This window comes from Pinus tabuliformis, chromosome 5_2, assembly GCF_031772625.1.
Source record: "Pinus tabuliformis cultivar Carrire ecotype Pingquan chromosome 5_2, CPIR1, whole genome shotgun sequence".
NCBI classification, from domain to species: Eukaryota; Viridiplantae; Streptophyta; class Pinopsida; order Pinales; family Pinaceae; genus Pinus; species Pinus tabuliformis.
In genome coordinates this window covers 633,675,042-633,693,114 of record NC_142306.1, presented here as the reverse complement: position 1 = coordinate 633,693,114, position 18,073 = coordinate 633,675,042, and the positions used below count along the sequence as shown (strand labels likewise).

The 18,073-nt window shown below is 40.3% G+C and overlaps 1 protein-coding gene across 1 annotated transcript; it reads right to left on the bottom strand.

Annotated features, from left to right (window-relative positions):
• Positions 1-12,126: 12,126 nt before the first annotated feature.
• Positions 12,127-15,645, bottom strand: LOC149160636 (uncharacterized). Its single transcript, XM_089434664.1, has 3 exons — positions 15,613-15,645; positions 14,823-15,447; positions 12,127-14,645 (listed from the first exon to the last, which is right to left on the bottom strand). The coding sequence occupies exons 1-3, from the start codon at positions 15,643-15,645 to the stop codon at positions 12,127-12,129; spliced, it is 3,177 nt and encodes a 1,058-aa protein (XP_089290790.1).
• Positions 15,646-18,073: the final 2,428 nt, after the last annotated feature.

The window sequence follows — 18,073 nt, the reverse complement described above, 5'->3', positions numbered from 1 at the left end:
TGGTATAACCTTATATGCAGAAGGACAAGAAAATCAATGGTACATCGACAACAGATGCTCAAAACACATGATAGGTGATAAAGAAAAACTTCAGTCAGATGATGCCTTAGAAAAGGAAAGGAAGGTCTCATTTCGAAATGACATTCCTGTAGTCATAAAAGGTAAAGGCTCTATTCTCTTAAAAGATATCAAAATTGACATAATAATGTAGATCATCAAGAAATTATGAAGTTAACTTAATAAAATGGAATTAATTAAATTAAATTAATTCATTAAACCATCACATATACTACGATATCATTGTTTAGAAACACAATTAGAATTACAATAAACATACTAGTAGCGATAATGAAAGATTGATTAACACACAAACAACGTGAAAAAAAAACATAATGCCATTCTATTTTACAAAAATATACAGATAAAGGATAATAATACCTCATAAACCATAGATATTCCCATTATATAAGGGCAAGCGGTTCATCTTTGACATTAATAAAAAAATAATTACAATAGTGCAACTTAAGCCTCCTTTTATAAAAATTCATAAACCTATCTCTATATAACAGAGGGAATTTATAATTTTTCAATAAAAGATGAAGATAAAAAGATCTAACAACTCTTCAGCAACTCATGGAAAAAAGTAAAAGTATGGGGAAAATTTTTGAAATGTTTACAACAACTTTCTATTCTTAGGAGGAAGATTGTCTCACAATTTTTTGTTGTAAATTGAAGATATCAATCAAATTTCTCAGCTCGGGTGGAAACTCTAGTTTGATCTAGATTTGACCTGTAAATATGGTGTTTTTCAAAGCTAGCAACGTCTATATGGTGAAATTTGAAAGGCATTGAAGCAACAACCATTGATTTTGTGGCATGACTAAGAATTGTGAGTGATGTTCAAGCGTAATTTTGGCCAATTTCTCTATCATTTCGGCAAACTTTCTAAAGCGTTCTGACCAAATATTTTTCAACAATCTGATGTCAAGTAGGGTTGATTTGGGGCAGCCAAGAATAAGATTGGATTCAAGTAAATTGTTTTTGATTGGTTCAATGATGTCTCTAGCAAGATCTTGGGCCTCATGTATATCTTCTTTGGCCTGTTTCATTTGAACTTCCCATTCTCTAAATACAATTTCTATCTTTATTCAATCTTGTGTAGATTAGTATATCTACCCTCTTCACTTTATTGCCATGTTAAGAAACCTTAGAGCTTTTCATCTATTTCTTCAAAATAATTCTTCATGTTTGATAGCTGATGAACTAGAGAATCAATAGTCTTGCATTGGTATTCCACTATTGCCAACTTATGGAAAAAAAAATTGTTTGTTGTTGTGCAAGAAGAGAATTTATCTCCTTGGCCTACCTCTTGAACTCTATTAATTCCGGATTAATATGCCATTATTCAAACCTTTTTTTAATTTCTTGAATCTGTTCATCTTTGGCCTGAACACATGGCAGACATTAGGCACAACTGTTCCCGCTCTTCATCTCTATCTGAGCATGCGGCGAAGTCCAAGAACCATGTATGTATTGAGGATTCAAAATTCTTCACTAAGGTTGACCATTTCCACCATAGGAATCTTAGAGAGGCTATTGAGATTGAAAGGCATGCTAGGAATCTCAATAGAGATGATGGTTAGAAATGTTGGCATTATGACACAAGTTTGGCACTATGACACAGGTGCTGTCCTTGATGGCAACTCACTCAGATAATAGATCACATTTTACGCTCTCAGAATGAAGGAAAAAGAGATATACGTAGGTTCCCCTTAACCAAGCCACGTATACACGCGGGATAGCCGACCAAAAGGCGTGTGTGCGTATACATGCACTTTCACACAAGGAAAGGCGCGTACATGTTGGAGAATTTGGTTTTGGTCCATGGTATTTGGACCATGGTATTTTGACGCATGGTATTGGTCCAAGGTATCTTGTCCGAAGTGTTGACCCAAGATATTTGGGCCAAGGTTTTGAATCTAAGTGGTTTTGGACCATGGTATTGAGTAAGGCCTAAGACTATAAAAGGAGGAGGAAATCATTAGGAAAGGCACTCAAGAAATTGAATATCTAATGAAGAGCAAGATCTAGAATACTAGTCATTAGGTTATGGTGCATAGCTGGATCTGAATCAAGGAGGAACCTGAGCGCTTGAACAAGGATAAGTTCTATTAATGGGTCAAGATCTTAAGGCTTGAAGAGAAATATCTTTATGTGGTTTTGATCTTTTATATAAATAGTTGGTGCATGTCGTAATCTGTAAATCTGATGATCTGGGTATCACTGATGTCTAAATAGTTGTAAAGGTTAAATCATATTTTACAGATCTGTATGCAGGTTCATTATAGCAAGGGCACGTATACATGTTGGTTAAGCATTTCAAAACAACGTATACATAGGTTTGTCTTGATCGAAGTGCATATGCATGCAGACAGATTGAAGTAACGTACACCTCATAAAATATGTTTTAGCTACTTTTGTTTGTTGTTGCAGTGTTCTGGGTTCTGGCTTGGGTTCTGTGGTTACTATTACTGTGTCCTAGTTACTGTTATATGGTTTTGATGCACATATTAAAGATAAGCATCTGATGAATTAACTAAATTGTAAGTCTACAGGATATATGCTAGTTTTCTTAACAACAATTGTGTATATACGCAAGTTTCATTAACTAAAGTAGCGTATACAAATTTTATTGTGAAAAGATATATTATTGACTTGCTAATATTGATTCATGCCCCCATCTCAATATTATTTCCAACAATTGGTATCAGAGAAGGTTCTTTAGAAGAAGATTGATCGCTTGAAGGAAGATCTATCATCATGAGTAACTACGAAAGAGAGGCATCCATTAGACCACCAATCTTTGATGGGAGAAACTTCGTCTATTGGAAGGTAAGAACCACAACCTATCTTCAATCTCTTGGAACAAATGTTTGGGAAATCGTGGAAGGAGGATACACATTTCCATCACCAATTCCTACAGATACGACAGGTAAAAAGTAGTATGAAACAAATGCCAAGGCTGTCAATACTCTATTGGGGAGTCTATCACAATCAGACTTTGTCAAGGTTATGCAGCTCAAAACTGCCAAAGAAATATGGGACAAGATCATTCTAAGCTATGAAGGAGACAATCAGGTAAAACGTGCAAAACTGCAATCTCTCAAAATTCAATATGAAACTCTTAGAATGCACAATGATGAAAGTATATGTAATTACCTCTTATGTGTAGATGAGATTCTTAATCGCATGAAACACTTGGGTGAAGAAATGAAAGAAGTTACTTTAGTTGAAAAGGTTTTAAGATCCTTGTCTTCTAAGTTTGAATCAAAAGTTTCTGCCATAGAAGAAAAGAAGGATCTTCAGAATATCACTATGTCACAACTGCATGGAATCCTAACTGCTTATGAAATGAGAAAAGGGGGTCCATTAGATATTAGAGAAGCTGCATTCAAAGTTTCAAGAAAAGGAGAACTCACTGGATCAGGACATACGTCAGAAGGAGAGGAAGAATCAAACTTTGTCAAGAACCTTCAATAGGGTTCTAGAAGATTCAGAGGTAAACTACCTTTCAAATGTTTTGCTTGTGGAAGAGTCGGTCATTATGCTGCCAAATGTCCTCACAAGGATAAGCTTGATAAAGGTAAGGAATCAACAAAATGGAATAGAAAACAAAGTGTAAATAAGAAGAGATACTATACGCATGAAGATAGCGATGGTTTATCAAATAGTGATGAAGATGAAAATAGTAATGATTATAGACTTCTGATGGCTTTTGAAGATGATGATTTCTTGGATGCTTTAGATGAAGATGGTCTTTATGAAGAAATTTCTAAACTTAAAATTTTTTTAGAAGAAAAGAACATGATCATAGATACTCTGACATTTCAACTTGCTGGAAGGGAAAAACACAATGAAAAATTAGAATGTGAAATTGTGGGACTAAGAAAAGATATTGAGGAAAAAAAAGCCCTCAATCTCAAATTTGCTAAAGGATCAGAAAATTTAGATGAAATTATCAAAGTAAAACATTCTCCTCTAATAAAGATAGGCCTTTGATATACTGAAGAATCATCTCAAACACAGAAACTGTCACCCTCCAAAAGCTATCTTGATGCAGCAAGGAGAAGTGAACAATTTGACAATCATCAACAAAGGTATAAAGCAGATCACTAGGTAAATGAAGTTCAATCTACTTCAAGGATGAACAGAAGCTAAAACCAACCACAGGTAAATAATTCTCAATTTTCTTCAAGAATGAATGTCAATGGAAACTACAATCACTAGGTCAGTAGATTCGATAATCACATAAATTTCTTTAATGGCCAATGTTTTTCATGTCATAACTTTGGACACAAAGCTGCTCAATGTATTTCTTACAAGACCATCATTAGAGAAGCATGAAATCAAAGGAATGTGACTGGGATCATGAAAAGGACCTACAATAACTTTTCTAGCTCTTGAAAATTAAATAGAATGCTCTATCTGTAGCAACATCGATCATGAAGACTCTGAATGAAAGAGTAAATTTCGGAAAACATCTCAAAAGGAGCAAGCTTCATTGGGTCCCAAAACATGGAGAAAGAAAGAACCGCAAACTGAAAAATGTGGTATAGCCTTATATGCAGAAGGACAAGAAAATCAATGGTACATCAACAACGGATGCTCAAAACACATGATAGGTGATAAAGAAAAACTTCAGTCATATGATGCCTTAGAAAAGGAAAGGAAGGTCTCATTTTGAAATGACATTCCTGTAGTCATAAAAGGTAAAGGCTCTATTCTCTTAAAAGAAATAGTTAAATATGGGAATGTTATGTATGTTGATGGTTTAAAGCATTATCTATTGAGTGTCAGTCAAATGTGTGATCAAGGAAATGAGGTAGTATTTCGATCAAATGGATGTGTTGTTCGTGAGATTGATACAGGAGAAACAGTGATCAAAGGCATAAGAACTCCAAATAATTTATACATACTCAAGGGAGGACAACAAAAGTGTTGTCTCAGCAAAAATGATGAACACTGGCTATGGCACAGAAGATTGGGGCATCTAAGCTTTCGTCAGATAAGAAAAGAATGCAAATTCTAGGTTGTTCGCGATCTTCCTGACATAGAAAATACAATTTGCAAATCATGTCAATTTGGTAAGCAAACCAAAGCTCATTTCCCTGAGAAGGAAGGATCAGCTAGTAAGCCTCTTAAACTTGTCCACACTGATTTATGTGGTCCATCAAGGAAAAAGTCACCTCGTGGAGAAGAATACTTTATATTGTTCATTGACGACTTTTCCAGAATGTGTTGGATAGGACTTCTAAAGCATAAAGACGAAGCATTTGAAAAGTTCAAAACCTTCAAAGCTTTGGTTGAAAATGAATCAGATCACAAAATCAAATGCCTCAAGTCTAATCAAGGAGGGCAATTTACCTCAGATGAATTCTTCAAATTCTATGAAGAACATGGAATAAGAAGGAAATTCTCTACCACAAGGACTCCTCAGCAAAATGGAGTGGTAGAAAGGATGAGCAGAACTATTCAACAAATGGCTCATGCTATGCTAGATGAATCTGGAACTCCTGCAACCTTCTGGGGTGAAGCTACATTTTTTGCCGTCACTATTCTCAACAAAACAAACATTCAGGTAAACAACACTCAAACTCCACATGAACTTTGGTATGGTAAGACTCCTACTGTAAAATACTTCAAATTTTTTGGAAGGAAATGTTACATCAAAAGGATTGATGAAAAACTCGGCAAGTTTGAACCTAGACCAAATGAAGGCATTCTCCTTGGTTACTCTTCCCGAAGTAAAGGATACAAGTGTTATAATAAAAGACTAGGGAAAATTGTTGAAAGTATTGATGTTGTGGTTGATGAAGCAGGTGAAAATCCAAAGCAGGTAAAAACTGAAGAGTGGGAAGAAGATGAGGATTATCCTTCCACATCAAATTAGGCTAATGCTAAAGAAGAAGAAACCAATGAAGCACCAGAAGAGCAGATAACAACGGAAGAAAAGACTCCATCCAAATATGTTCAGAAAAATTATCCAGAGACTCAAATTTTGGAACAGAAAGAGGCAGTTGTGCAGACAAGAAGAACTATTACAGAAGCTTCGAGCTATCTAGCATTGCTTTCCTCCATCAAACTGAACAATGCACATGAAGCATGCAAAGATGAATGTTGGGTCAAGGCCATGAATGAAGAGCTTGAGCAAATTGAAAAGAATAACACTTGGGAATTAGTTCCTAGACATCATGGTAAGAATGTCATAGGAACCAAATGGATATTCAAAAACAAGCTGAATGAAAATGGAGAAGTTATTAGAAACAAGGCCGGACTTGTTTGTAAAGGGTATGCTCAACAAAAAGGTACAGTATTCGAAGAAACTTTTGCACCTGTTGCTAGACTTGAAGCCATAAGAATGTTCCTTGCTCTTTCTAGCTTTCAAAAGTTCAAAGTATATCAAATGGATGTGAAATCTACCTTTCTTAATGGAGATCTAGAAGAAGAATTATATATTGAGCAACTAGACAGATTCATCCTTGGAAATGATCCAGAACATGTATGCAGAATCAGAAAGACTCTCTTTGGTATAAAACAAGCTCCAAGGGCCTGGTATTATCATCTTGACAAATACCTTCATCAACAAGGTTTTTCGAAAGGATCAACTGATAGCAATCTATATATAAAAATTGACAATGATAAATTGCTAATACTTGTTGTCTATGTTGATGATATCATTTTTGGTAGTAATGAAGAAGCCATGAGTCAAAACTTTGCTTTGGTAATGCAGAAAGAATTTAAAATGTCTCGGCTTGGTGAGCTCACATATTTTCTTGGTTTACAAGTTCAACAAAATAAAGATGGTATTTTTCTATCACAAACCAAGTACCTCAAGCAGATCTTGAGGAAATATGGCATGGAAGATTCAAAACTATTATGTACCCCTATGGTAACAGGATGTAGCGTCAACATTGCAAAAAAAGATGGACGTGGCAGCAGCGATGCAGGGTTTGAGTTCTTCGTTTTCGCCTTCGGCCGCTCAGGTTAGGGCCCCTCTCGATGCTCAAGACGGCCATGAAGGACAGATAGCCCATGTGTTGACCCGTAATAAACTTTGTAATCATACTGAATCGAAGCGGGATCTTGTAGAAAGCCGTCAAGAAACGTTCTGATCCAGCTTTTGGGGCAGATGCGGCAAGCTCAATGCGGGTTCAGTATGCACTCTTAGCAGATCTGCACACGCCACTATGGCCTCGACCGGGCAGTTAACCATGCGATGTGGCCACAAACCAGAGCAGGAGATTTCAAAGTTAGCTTGGTCTGTGTATAGATCTGGGGAAAACACATGCCCTCCGAAGCACAGTCTTGGCTTCGGATCTGATAAAGATCAGCTAGATCCGGTCACCCAGAAGGAAGAACAGGCCCCGCTCTGGCCAGATCCAAAGTTCTGTTCACATCATGGCCAAGATCTTGCAGATCTTCTCCCCTAGACGGGAATGGGCCATGGCAGATCTGCTCAAGGAAGCTTAAAGCCATCACCTGACACCTTTCAGATCCAGATCTCTCAGCCTTGAGGCTGCACTATCATGCAATGGGTTAGCCCTTCAGATCTGGTGCTGGATCTAAAACTGAAGCTAGAGAGCAGAATGGGGATCCATGCAGGCATTCAACGACTACTCTTTCAAGGTAAACAACTTGAAGACCCTGTTTCCCTCTCTGCATACAACATTTTAAGGAATAGTTCTGTAGTGGTAGCCCTTCGTTTGAGAGGAGGTGCAGTGGGACAGCCTTCCGCCTCTCGGCCTTTTTCATACAATGATGTTGTTCACTCTGAGCTCCCCAATCCCCTGGAAGCCCTTAAATCTAAGGCCTTCTTGGTTGACAAGGCTGAAGAAATTCCCTTTATTGAACTCAGACATGATGAACTGGCTTCCCAGCTTCAAAATTTTGCAGAAAGAGCCATCATTTGCAGATTCAATGGATTGTGGCAGCGATCTCAGGATCTTTATGCATGGATCCATGCAAATTGGACACATCATTGTAAGATCTTCTTTTGCTCCAAAGGTTATTTCATTGTTTTATTTGACAATAGTAAGCACTATGAAAAGGCCTTAGAAGAAGGCCCTTGGTTCATGGGAACTTCGGGACTTTTCTTGACTCCTTGGTTCCCAGATTTTGATCCAGCCACCGCTGTCATTACTAAGACGCCTGTATGGATCCGGCTTCCAAACTTCCCTGCCCACCTGTGGAGTACTCGCGTCTTCAGAGTCATAGGAGACTCATTGGGTAGATTCCTTCATGGTGATCTTTGGCGGGAATCCAAAGGTCTCTACTCATATGCAAGATTATGTGCAGAACTAGATCTGAGCAAAGGACTTCCAGAACAAATCAATCTCAAGATCAACGACTTTGTATGGACCCAGACTCTGGACTACGAGAATACTACTTTCCGGTGCCGACATTGCCACCAATCTGGGCATTTGCAAGATACATGCCCATCTCGCCCAGCAAGAAAGAACAAGGCCAACGTCTCCAAGCCCAAGGCTAAACGATGGGCTCCTTGTTCTCCTCCTCCTGTCGAGAACTCTGATTCCTCCAGCTCTGAAGATGAAGATGAAAACAGTGATGAAGATTTGCTTCAATCGCCTCATTTCGAGGCCACTCCCACAGATGGTCTGGCGCCTTCCACTGACACAGCCATTGCTCAGAAACGTGTCCATTTGTCCTCCTCCTCTGATTCAGAAAAGGAAGGTTCTCCTGGGGAGGTACCCAATCTTCAAGTTATTGTTGCTCACCCACCCCAAAATGGGTGGGTTGAAGTCAAAAAAAGGAAGGGTAAAAAGATTCGTGTTGATCCCTCTACCCTTTCTGGGTAGGAATCACTGCTCCTTTAGATCACCAGTGACTCGTTGTAGCTCCTTGCTTGCTATTTTCCTTCTCCGGAACCGAGGTTGATAGTCCTATCATTTCCGGTGGCCGGTTTTTTGCATCTCTGGAATGTATCCTCTTGTACCAAAAAAAAAAAAAAAAAACAGGATGTAGCGTCAACGCTAATGATGAATCAGCAATAGTACATCAACCAACCTACAAATCAATGATTGGTAGTCTTCTCTATCTAATAGATACCCGACCAGACATCATGCATGCAATAGGAATAGTTGGAAGATTTCAAGCAAATCCAAAGGAAGCACACCTTCAAGCAGTGAAAAGGATTTTCAAATATCTTCAAGGAACACAAAGCTTTGGTTTATGGTATCCTAGGGATACAGATCTTACACTTCATGCATATACAGATGCAGATTGGACAGGAAGCGTGGATGATAGAAAAAGCACTAGTGGTGGTGCATTCTATATGGGTTCCAGATTAGTATCTTGGTTCAGCAAGAAACAAAGTTCAATTTCATTATCTACAGCTGAAGCAGAATATGTGGCTACTGCATCTTGCTGCACACAACTCCTTTGGATGATGCAAACATTGCAAGACATTCAAATCACATGTACTCCACCCATCTCCATTCTATGTGATAATACAAGTGCAATTAGTATTTCAAAGAATCCAGTCATGCATTCCAAGACCAAGCACATACCTATCAAATATCATTTTCTCCGTGAACAAGTTCTTGAACAAAAGGTCAAATTTTCTCCGTGAACAAGTTCTTGAACAAAAGGTCAAATTGGAGTACATTCCCTCCAAAGAACAGGTTGCTGATATCTTCACCAAACCGTTGCCCAGAGAGACATTGGAATATCTCAGATAGAAGCTGGGAGTAGTTGATGCATCATCTTGCTAATTGAAACCTATATGGTTCAGAGAAAATTGGTTGTACGCCAGTTTCATGAAGTATATCCGCATACATACGCTGGTTTCTATGGATACAATCACATATATGTTGGTTTGAAGAAAAAACAGTGGGTCAGACTCAGGATGAAAAGAGTCTAATATGGGTCTGACAGAGATCATCTGGCACTGGTTCAGGGGGATCATATACTTCTAATAATGCATTGTTGGCATTATCTTAGAAGATCTTGGTACATTTTCACAGTTTTTTTAATTATGGTGGAACAGGTGCAGAGGGAGATCATGGTTACTAATGGTGATTGACAGATGCTGCTAATGATAGTTGCTGATAATTATCTTGTTTTAGATATTTTGTCTCTATGTCATGTATATCTTTTATTATCAAGGTCATGTAACGACCAATTTTTTCCCCACTATGCCTAGGATGGATGATTTAATGTTCTTGTCTCATCATGTATAATCTTTTGGTGTATCCCCACTTGGTTGGGTGGATGAGTCAATCTTGGTATATCCCCACTTGGTTGGGAGATGGATGTATGTATGAGTCATTAGTGATAGGAAGGTCATTTATGATGTATAGGGTCTTGTTCTTCTTGTAGAACATCTTTTTGCAGACCTTACTTACAGTCAGGGGGAGCATGAACAACACACTTTAGCATATCAGAGAATTCAACATGTACTCAGGGGGAGCATAACCCTTTGCTCTTGATGACAAAGGGGGAGAGTGACTTGGGGTTGCCATCAAGTCCAAAGGGGGAGATTGTTGGCATTATGACATAGGTTTGGCGCTATGATACAGGTGTTGTCCTTGATGGCAACTCACTCAAATAACAGATCATAGTTCAGGCTCTCAGAATGAAGGAAAAAGAGATATATGCAGGTTCACCTTAACCAAGCCGCATATACACGCGGGATAGCTGACCAAAAGGCGCGTGTGCGTATACACGCACTTTCACGCAAGGAAAGGCGTGTACATGTTGGAGAATTTGGTTTTGGTCCATGGTATTTTGACCCATGGTATTGGTCCAAGGTATCTTGTCCAAAGTGTTGACCACAGGTATTTGGGCCAAGGTTTTGAATCTAAGTGGTTTTGGACCATGGTATTGAGTAAGGCCTAAGACTATAAAATGAGGAGGAAATCATTAGGAAGGGCACTCAAGAAATTGAATGTCTAATGAAGAGAAAGATCTACAATACTGGTCATTGGGTTATGGTGCATAGCTGGATCTGAATCAAGGAGGAACCTGAGCGCTTGAAGAAGGATAAGTTCTATTAATGGGTCAAGATCTTAAGGCTTGAAGAGAAGTATCTTTATGTGGTTTTGATCTTTTATCTAAATAGTTGGTGCATGTTGTAATCTGTAAATCTGATGATCTGGGTATAACTAATGTCTGAATAGTTGTAAAGGTTAAATCATCTTTTATAGATCTGTATGCAAGTTCATTACAACAAGGGTGTGTATACAGACTGGTTAAGCATTTCAAAACAACGTATACATAGGTTTGTCTTGACCGAAGTGCGTATGCATGTAGGTTCGACACATTGAAGTAGCGTACACCTCATAAAATATGTTTTAGCTACTTGTGTTTGCTGTTGCAGTGTTCTGGGTTTTGGCTTGGGTTCTGTGGTTACTATTACTATGTCCTGGTTACTGTTATATTCTTATGATGCACAGATTAAAGATCAACATCTGATGAATTAACTAAATTATAAGTTTGCAGGATATACGCTAGTTTTCTTAACAACAGTTGTGTATACACGCAAGTTTCATTAACTGAAGTAGTGTATATAAATCTGATTGTGAAAAGAAATATTATTGACTTGCTAATATTGATTCACCCCCCCTCTCAATATTATTTCCAACAAGAAATTGAGTAAAAGTTGGATTCCGACCCTCTCCTTATGATCCTCTTCCCTTTTTTCCCTTTTTTGTCTTTTTGTATTTTTGTTTTTATTTAAGTTTAGCAGATTATTTGTGACTTTTTTTTCCAAGGAAAAAATACCACGCTTTTCTATTAATGAAGTAATAAAAAAGCTACAAAAAGGAATGCGTTAACATTCAGCCTCTGTTTGCAAGGTCCACAGAGAAATTTATCTCTGTTGAGTTATCATAGTTGTCCATGTCTTTCTTGACCATATCAAAAATAGAAGTTCAGAAACGTCCACTAGAGATCTTGGGCCTCCTTTTTTACGGGAAAACAGCCCAATACAAAAAAACTATGAGTTTTAAAAAAACTTAAAGCCGAAACTTTGAACCAAACAGTCGGTCCAAAACACAGTATCATCTATAAACGAAACATCACAAAGATGTATGAAATACAAAAAGACTAAGGAAAAGGTGGGTGATCCGACACACGGATCAGGTCCTGAGATTGCTCCGTTATCCTCCAAACTCCCAGAACTTGCTGCAGACCTGTTTTAGAATACCGGTCGGCTTCTTCATTATTTTCCCTGTAGATATGAGCAATGGAGAAGTTATTGAAATGAGACTTTAAACTTTTTACTTCTTCCAGCAGGGGGAACAGCATATAATTTCTGCATATAAATTTCTCATTGACCCAATGAATCACATTTGCCGAGTCGCCAAAAATCTGAACAGTGAGGATGTTTCTATGGATGAGCCAGCACAGGAGAAGTTTTAAGGCAGATAATTCCGCGAAATTGTTTGTGCCCGACCCAAGTCCTACAGAGGCTTTTAAGGAATGTGAAGGAGAGAGATGTATTATGATTCCGGCCCCAGTGACATTATTTTGGGCAGCTCCGTCAAAAAAAGCATAGGGGATGCCCTCTCTGATATTAAAATCTGCCCGCCTGTTTGATGAAGTAGAGGCCTCAGGCTCAGGGAGACTAGCATAAATAGCTGATGCTTGAAGAGCAATAACATGTGCAGGGGTGAGCTTCTCGTTGAAAATGCATCCATTTCGGGAGATCCAAATACCCCAACAAACAATGGGCGGAAGATTTCTCAAATTTTTATCGGGGTAGTGATCCCACCAGTAATCCCAAGCAGCAGATAAAGTATCCCCTTCCCATCTCCCTGAGAATTTCAGAAGTTTGAAAATCTCCTCCCAAACCGCCCTGGAGAAAGGACACCTGACAAAAAGATGGTGAATCGATTCTGAGGCTTCCTTACAAAGGGGACATCTGCTTGGCCCCAATTGGAAACGGGCTTGTAGAATGTCCCAAGTGGGAATTTTATTTTTTAGCGCACACCAAAGAAATAATCTGGCTTTTTTAGGACATTTTAATTTGAAGAGGGGCTTTGCCCACCAAACCGGGGGTTCCCACCCTTTTCTACTCATCAAAAAACCATATCCGGCCTTTGGAGAGTAACGGCCTGTTTCTGCATGAGCCCAGACCAGTGAATCATGAACATCCTTTAATCTGACATTCGATCGTTTAAGTTCTTGGATGAAAGCATTCCATTCTTCTTGCCAACGAAAATCCAGATCCAAGTCTTCAGCTGATTTCCATCCCTGTCCCCAAATTGAAGATAATCCCGGGTTTGCAATCTGAGAAAGCTGATTGATTCCTTTAGAGGCTAGGTGTTCCAGCAACCCAGGAGAAAGAGCAAATAATTCATTACACCCCACCCAAGGGTCCTTTCCAATTCGCACACATTCACCGTTCCCCACCTGCCAAGCTAATCCTTGTTCAATGATTTTAAAGGCGTCCACTGTTGCCTTCCAAATGACCGAGCAATTTCTCCCTTTTTTGTTTGGGCTTCTTATCCAGTCTTCCAATGGGGTTGGATCAATATATTTCCTTTTAACAACCCTGGTCCAGAGGTTTTCAGCTACAACAATTCGCCAACCTGATTTTGCCGCCAAGGATTGGCAGAAATCCACCAGCTGTTTTACTCCCCATCCTCCCCACTCCTTCGGTCTAGAAATCTTGTCCCAGGCGACCCAGGGGAGCACAGCATTTTCTTTTGAGCCTGACCACAAAAATCTGCTACAAATCTGCCTGATTTTATGAATAATTCCTCTGGGAATCCATGTCAGAGCTGCCCAGAACACAGGGATGGCTTGAAGGACTGAATTGACCAAAGTCAGTCTGCCGGCTCGAGAGAGCCACTTATAGCTCCAATGCGAAATCCTCTGTTCAATCTTAGTCACTAACCATAACCAATCTTGTTTGTGATAAGATGATGGTTTCAGCCAAAACCCCAGGTATTTGAAAGGCTCATCCATCGGACAGGTTTCAAATGGCATGATGGAAGTAATTGCACTTACCTCATGTCTATTGAAGCCCTCCAAAATGTAATGAGATTTTCTGTGATTAACTTGAAGTCCCGTGGCTTTCAGAAATAGGTCAATAATATCTTTAAGAACTTTTACCTCATCTAGGTTCCCATTTAAGAATAACAAAATATCTTCAACAAACAATAGGTGAGAAATGAATAAATTTACAGCAACCTCCAAACCTGTAAACAAGCCCGCCTGTTTTGCTTTTAAGATCAGTCTGCTCAACCCCTCTGCAGCCAGGAGAAAGAGCAGAGGAGACAGCGGGCACCCTTGTCTCAGACCTCGCTGGCTTTTGAAAAACTGGGAGGCCGCCCCATTTATCAGGACCGCAAAATTGACATTTGAAATACACCCCATAATCCAATTTATAAACTCTACTTTGAACCCCAGGTGGGTCAGAAGTAATCTTAAATACGACCAGTCAATCCTGTCATAGGCCTTGGACAGGTCAATTTTTAGAATAGCCCCTTTCTTCTTTGCTTGTCTGATACTGTGGATGGTTTCCTGTGCAACTCCAATTGCTTCGTGAATTTGCCGACCATCCAGGAACCCGAACTGTTCACTTGAGATATACTCAGATAGATAGGGCTTCAGGCGTACTGCAATGATCTTTGCAATAATCTTATAAATAGTATTGCAGAGGGAGATAGGCCTGAAGTCTTCAAAAGACGAGGGGTTCTCATTTTTTGGAATAAGTGTTATGAAGGTGGAATTGAAAGAGCTGAAGATTTCTCCTTTCATTCTAGACTCCTCCACCACCTCGGTAAGCTCATCACCAATAATATCAAAAAAATGAGTGAAAAGTTCTATCGTCCAGCCATCCGGTCCCGGGCTTTTATCCTTAGGCATTGTCTTTATAATACGCTCGACTTCCTCCTTGTCCACTTCCCTAAAGAGAAGCTCTGCATCTTCTTCATCCACCATCCTTGGAAATGCTTGAGCTGTTCTAATAATTTCCGCCAAGGAGATCCCCCCTGGATTTGAAAAGAGGGCTTGAAAATGATTCTTCCCTAAAGAAGAAATTGCTTCAAAAGAGGACACTTCCCTTCCATCTGGGTCTCTCATCTTCCAAATGGTGTTTGCTATTTTTCGCCCTCTTGCATAATTATGAAAAAACTTTGTATTTTCATCCCCTGCTTTTAGCCAAATGGCCCTACTTTTCAGCCTCCACTCCTCTTCTTTCTCCAACAAAATCTTTGCTTTACCTTTTTCTAAAGACAGAATTTTCTCTTTTGTTTCCTGGGACGCATAGGCATCTGAATCAGGGTCTTCAAGAACCCCAATAGCCTCCTCAATCTTTACCAGCTCCTCATTCTGTTTCCTTCTTCTCTCAGCAGCCCAATCAATGGTTGCTCTCTTAAGTCTCTTCAGATTTTCCATAAAATGACCTCCTTTGCTGACCTGAGAATTCAGCCCCAAATGTCTCTAGGTGCTTTTGAACAGTTGTTGGTAAGACTCCTCCTGAAGCCAGGAGGCATTAAATTTGAAAGGGGAAGCCGGATTTGCAGGGGGCTTAGTGAGTTCGAGGTAGATTGGAAAGTGATCCGAGCTTCCCCCCTCACCCACCCATTGACGGAACAAAGGGATAAAAGTCGCCATCGTTTCATTGATGAGGAAACGATCCAACCTCTTAGCTACCCTATCTTCGCCCGTTCTTCTGTTCCTCCAAGTCGGCTTTGTCTTTATAATATTTACATCAATCAGCTTTGCACTCTGAAGGGCCTTTGAGAAGAAATCTGATAATGGATCTTCCCTCACGGATGGTCCCCAAGCTTCCGCCAGTCCCAAGGAGAAATTTAAATCCCCCCCAATCACCAAATTTTTGTTCCTTAGGATCTCTTTTGCCAAAAAATTATTCCAAAAAGAAACTCTACCCTGGCAAGGACCATAGATGTTAATAAGCAGCAGTGGCTGGTCAAACTCAGACGATAGAGCCTCCAAACCCAAAACATGATCCAAGCCCCAAATGCTTTGGATCTTTAACCTCCCGGTTTTGAAACCTATAGCAAGGCCTCCAGAATGACCAGCAGCGTTGAGAGCAGTAAAGGACCAACCCGGTAAGAGGGAACACATAGAAGATTCAACATCGATTCCCTTACCCAAGGTTTCCTGAAGAAAAACAACATCCGGATGATGACGAGAAATGAGGTCTTTCAGTGCTAGTTTTTTGGGCTTACTAGCTAAACCCCTACAATTCCAGGACATACAGATCATTTAAGAACCGCCTCAGGGGTTTTCGCTGCTCTAAGCGCCCCAGGAATCGTCATTTGCTTCCCATCAGCCACATCAAACTTTGCCTTGACTTGAGTCTTTGATAACAAAGATTTTCTACCTCTACCTTTCTTTGAAGGACCCCTAGAAGACTCAGGACTTAGACCACCCACAGATTCCTGAAAATCATTGGTGAGAGGAGAGGGCTTATGGAGGGACCTTAGGTTATAGATACGAGAGACAGAAGGACAACCCTTTCCCATATTATTCTTTGGAAACACCTCACTGTTCAGATTTAAGGACGGGATGGCTTCCGACAGACACTCTATGTTATGTGAGAGATCTTCTGAGTTTTGTAACTTAAAAGAGGTTGCCACATAATCATCATTGCACGAAACAGAATTAACAGGGGACAAAAAAGAAGGGGGCTGCATACCGGGAGCTGGATCCTCCAAAGGACCAGCCTTCTCAGCCGCAGGGGTCTCCCGACCTGATTGATCATCCGGTCGATGGTTGAGGCACTCCTCCTTCTGCTGCACATCCTCTTCCCCTTGTGAGGAGGGAACTTCGAACTGGAGATTCTCCTCAGGGACTTCCTCATTTTTCTTTTGGGATTTGGGTGATCCCAGCAAGTCCTCCCATTCCTCCTCCTTCTGATGAAATCCCCTTCTTCTTTTCCCCAAAGGGCAGTCCCTCGCTAAATGCCCGTATTCATGGCAAACATGACATCTGAAAGGAAAGAGTTCATAATCCAGTAATTGTTCATAGACATACTCCTTGTATTGCAGAGGAAAAGATTCCACTAGTCCTTCGGAGGGATTGAGTCTAACCAGGATCCTTGCAACTCCTCTTTCAAAAGTATGGAGATAGGATCTATCCACATCCAGAAAAGTACCCAAATGATTCCCTATCGATTTGAAGACTGAGTCCACCCATAAATGTGGCGGGAGATTTGGGGCCCGAACCCAAACAGGAATTTCATCAACTTTCTCCTTTGCTGCATCAAACATGGGGGTCCAGCGTTTGAAAAAGACCGGTCTGCTCCCGAACGCCCAATTCCGAGCTTCCACCCATTCCATGGCTTCCTTAGAATCGAATTTCACCCTGAACCATCCTTTAAGCAGCGTATCCGTTCTGAAAGACTTTGCTGGGGTCTCCAACCATTGGCTCTCAGCCCATTGTCTTAGGAATTTTCCAGATACGTACCTCCCTCTTGCTCTGCCCACAAGAGTGCACTCGGCAACCTCCAAAGCTTCTTCGACCTGGACATCCATGCCCAAAACCAGATTTGAAACCCGCTTCCTTTTCCACGCTTTCGCCTTCTTTCTCTTATCCTCTATTTTCTCGGTTGCCGGCTCCGGGCTCTTTCCGACAGTAGGCGAAGGTAGATCGCCTTCCTCCTGCCCTAAGGTTTTCCCCTTGTCCTTAGGGTTTTGGAATTCATTGGCCAGTGAGGAATCAACCAGACCCTCCACAGGACTGCCCGCTTCTCCTAGGGCCGAGTGTCCCTCATGCAAAGAAATTTCGCACTGCTTATGGTTTGAGAAGACCCCCTCATGCATAGAATGGAACTGACCCGCATTACCCTCATCCCTTTCAAGAAGACCCGGCAGACGGTCCTTCGAAATCAGATTTCTTTTTACATTCTCCAGGGAGGGCTGTTCTCCCCCAACTTTCCCCACACTCTGAACGCCACCCACCGATCTCCATACTCCATGAAGTTGGGGCGAGTTGATTATATCCTCGAGACCGCCCGATGAAACAAAATTTTTTGACGGAGAGGAGGACTTACCAACGGGGGAGGTGCCGACCTTCT

Bases quoted from the DNA above. Each gene is read 5' to 3' on its own strand.
- LOC149160636 (XM_089434664.1), bottom strand. From the start codon at position 15,645: ATGGCGACTTTTATCCCTTTGTTCCGTCAATGG. The intron at 15,448-15,612 runs GTGGGTGAGGGG...CTGAATTCTCAG, and splicing joins TCCCTTTGTTCCGTCAATGG to GTCAGCAAAGGAGGTCATTT. The intron at 14,646-14,822 runs GTGATGAGCTTA...AGATCATTGCAG, and splicing joins TCATTTTTTTGATATTATTG to TACGCCTGAAGCCCTATCTA.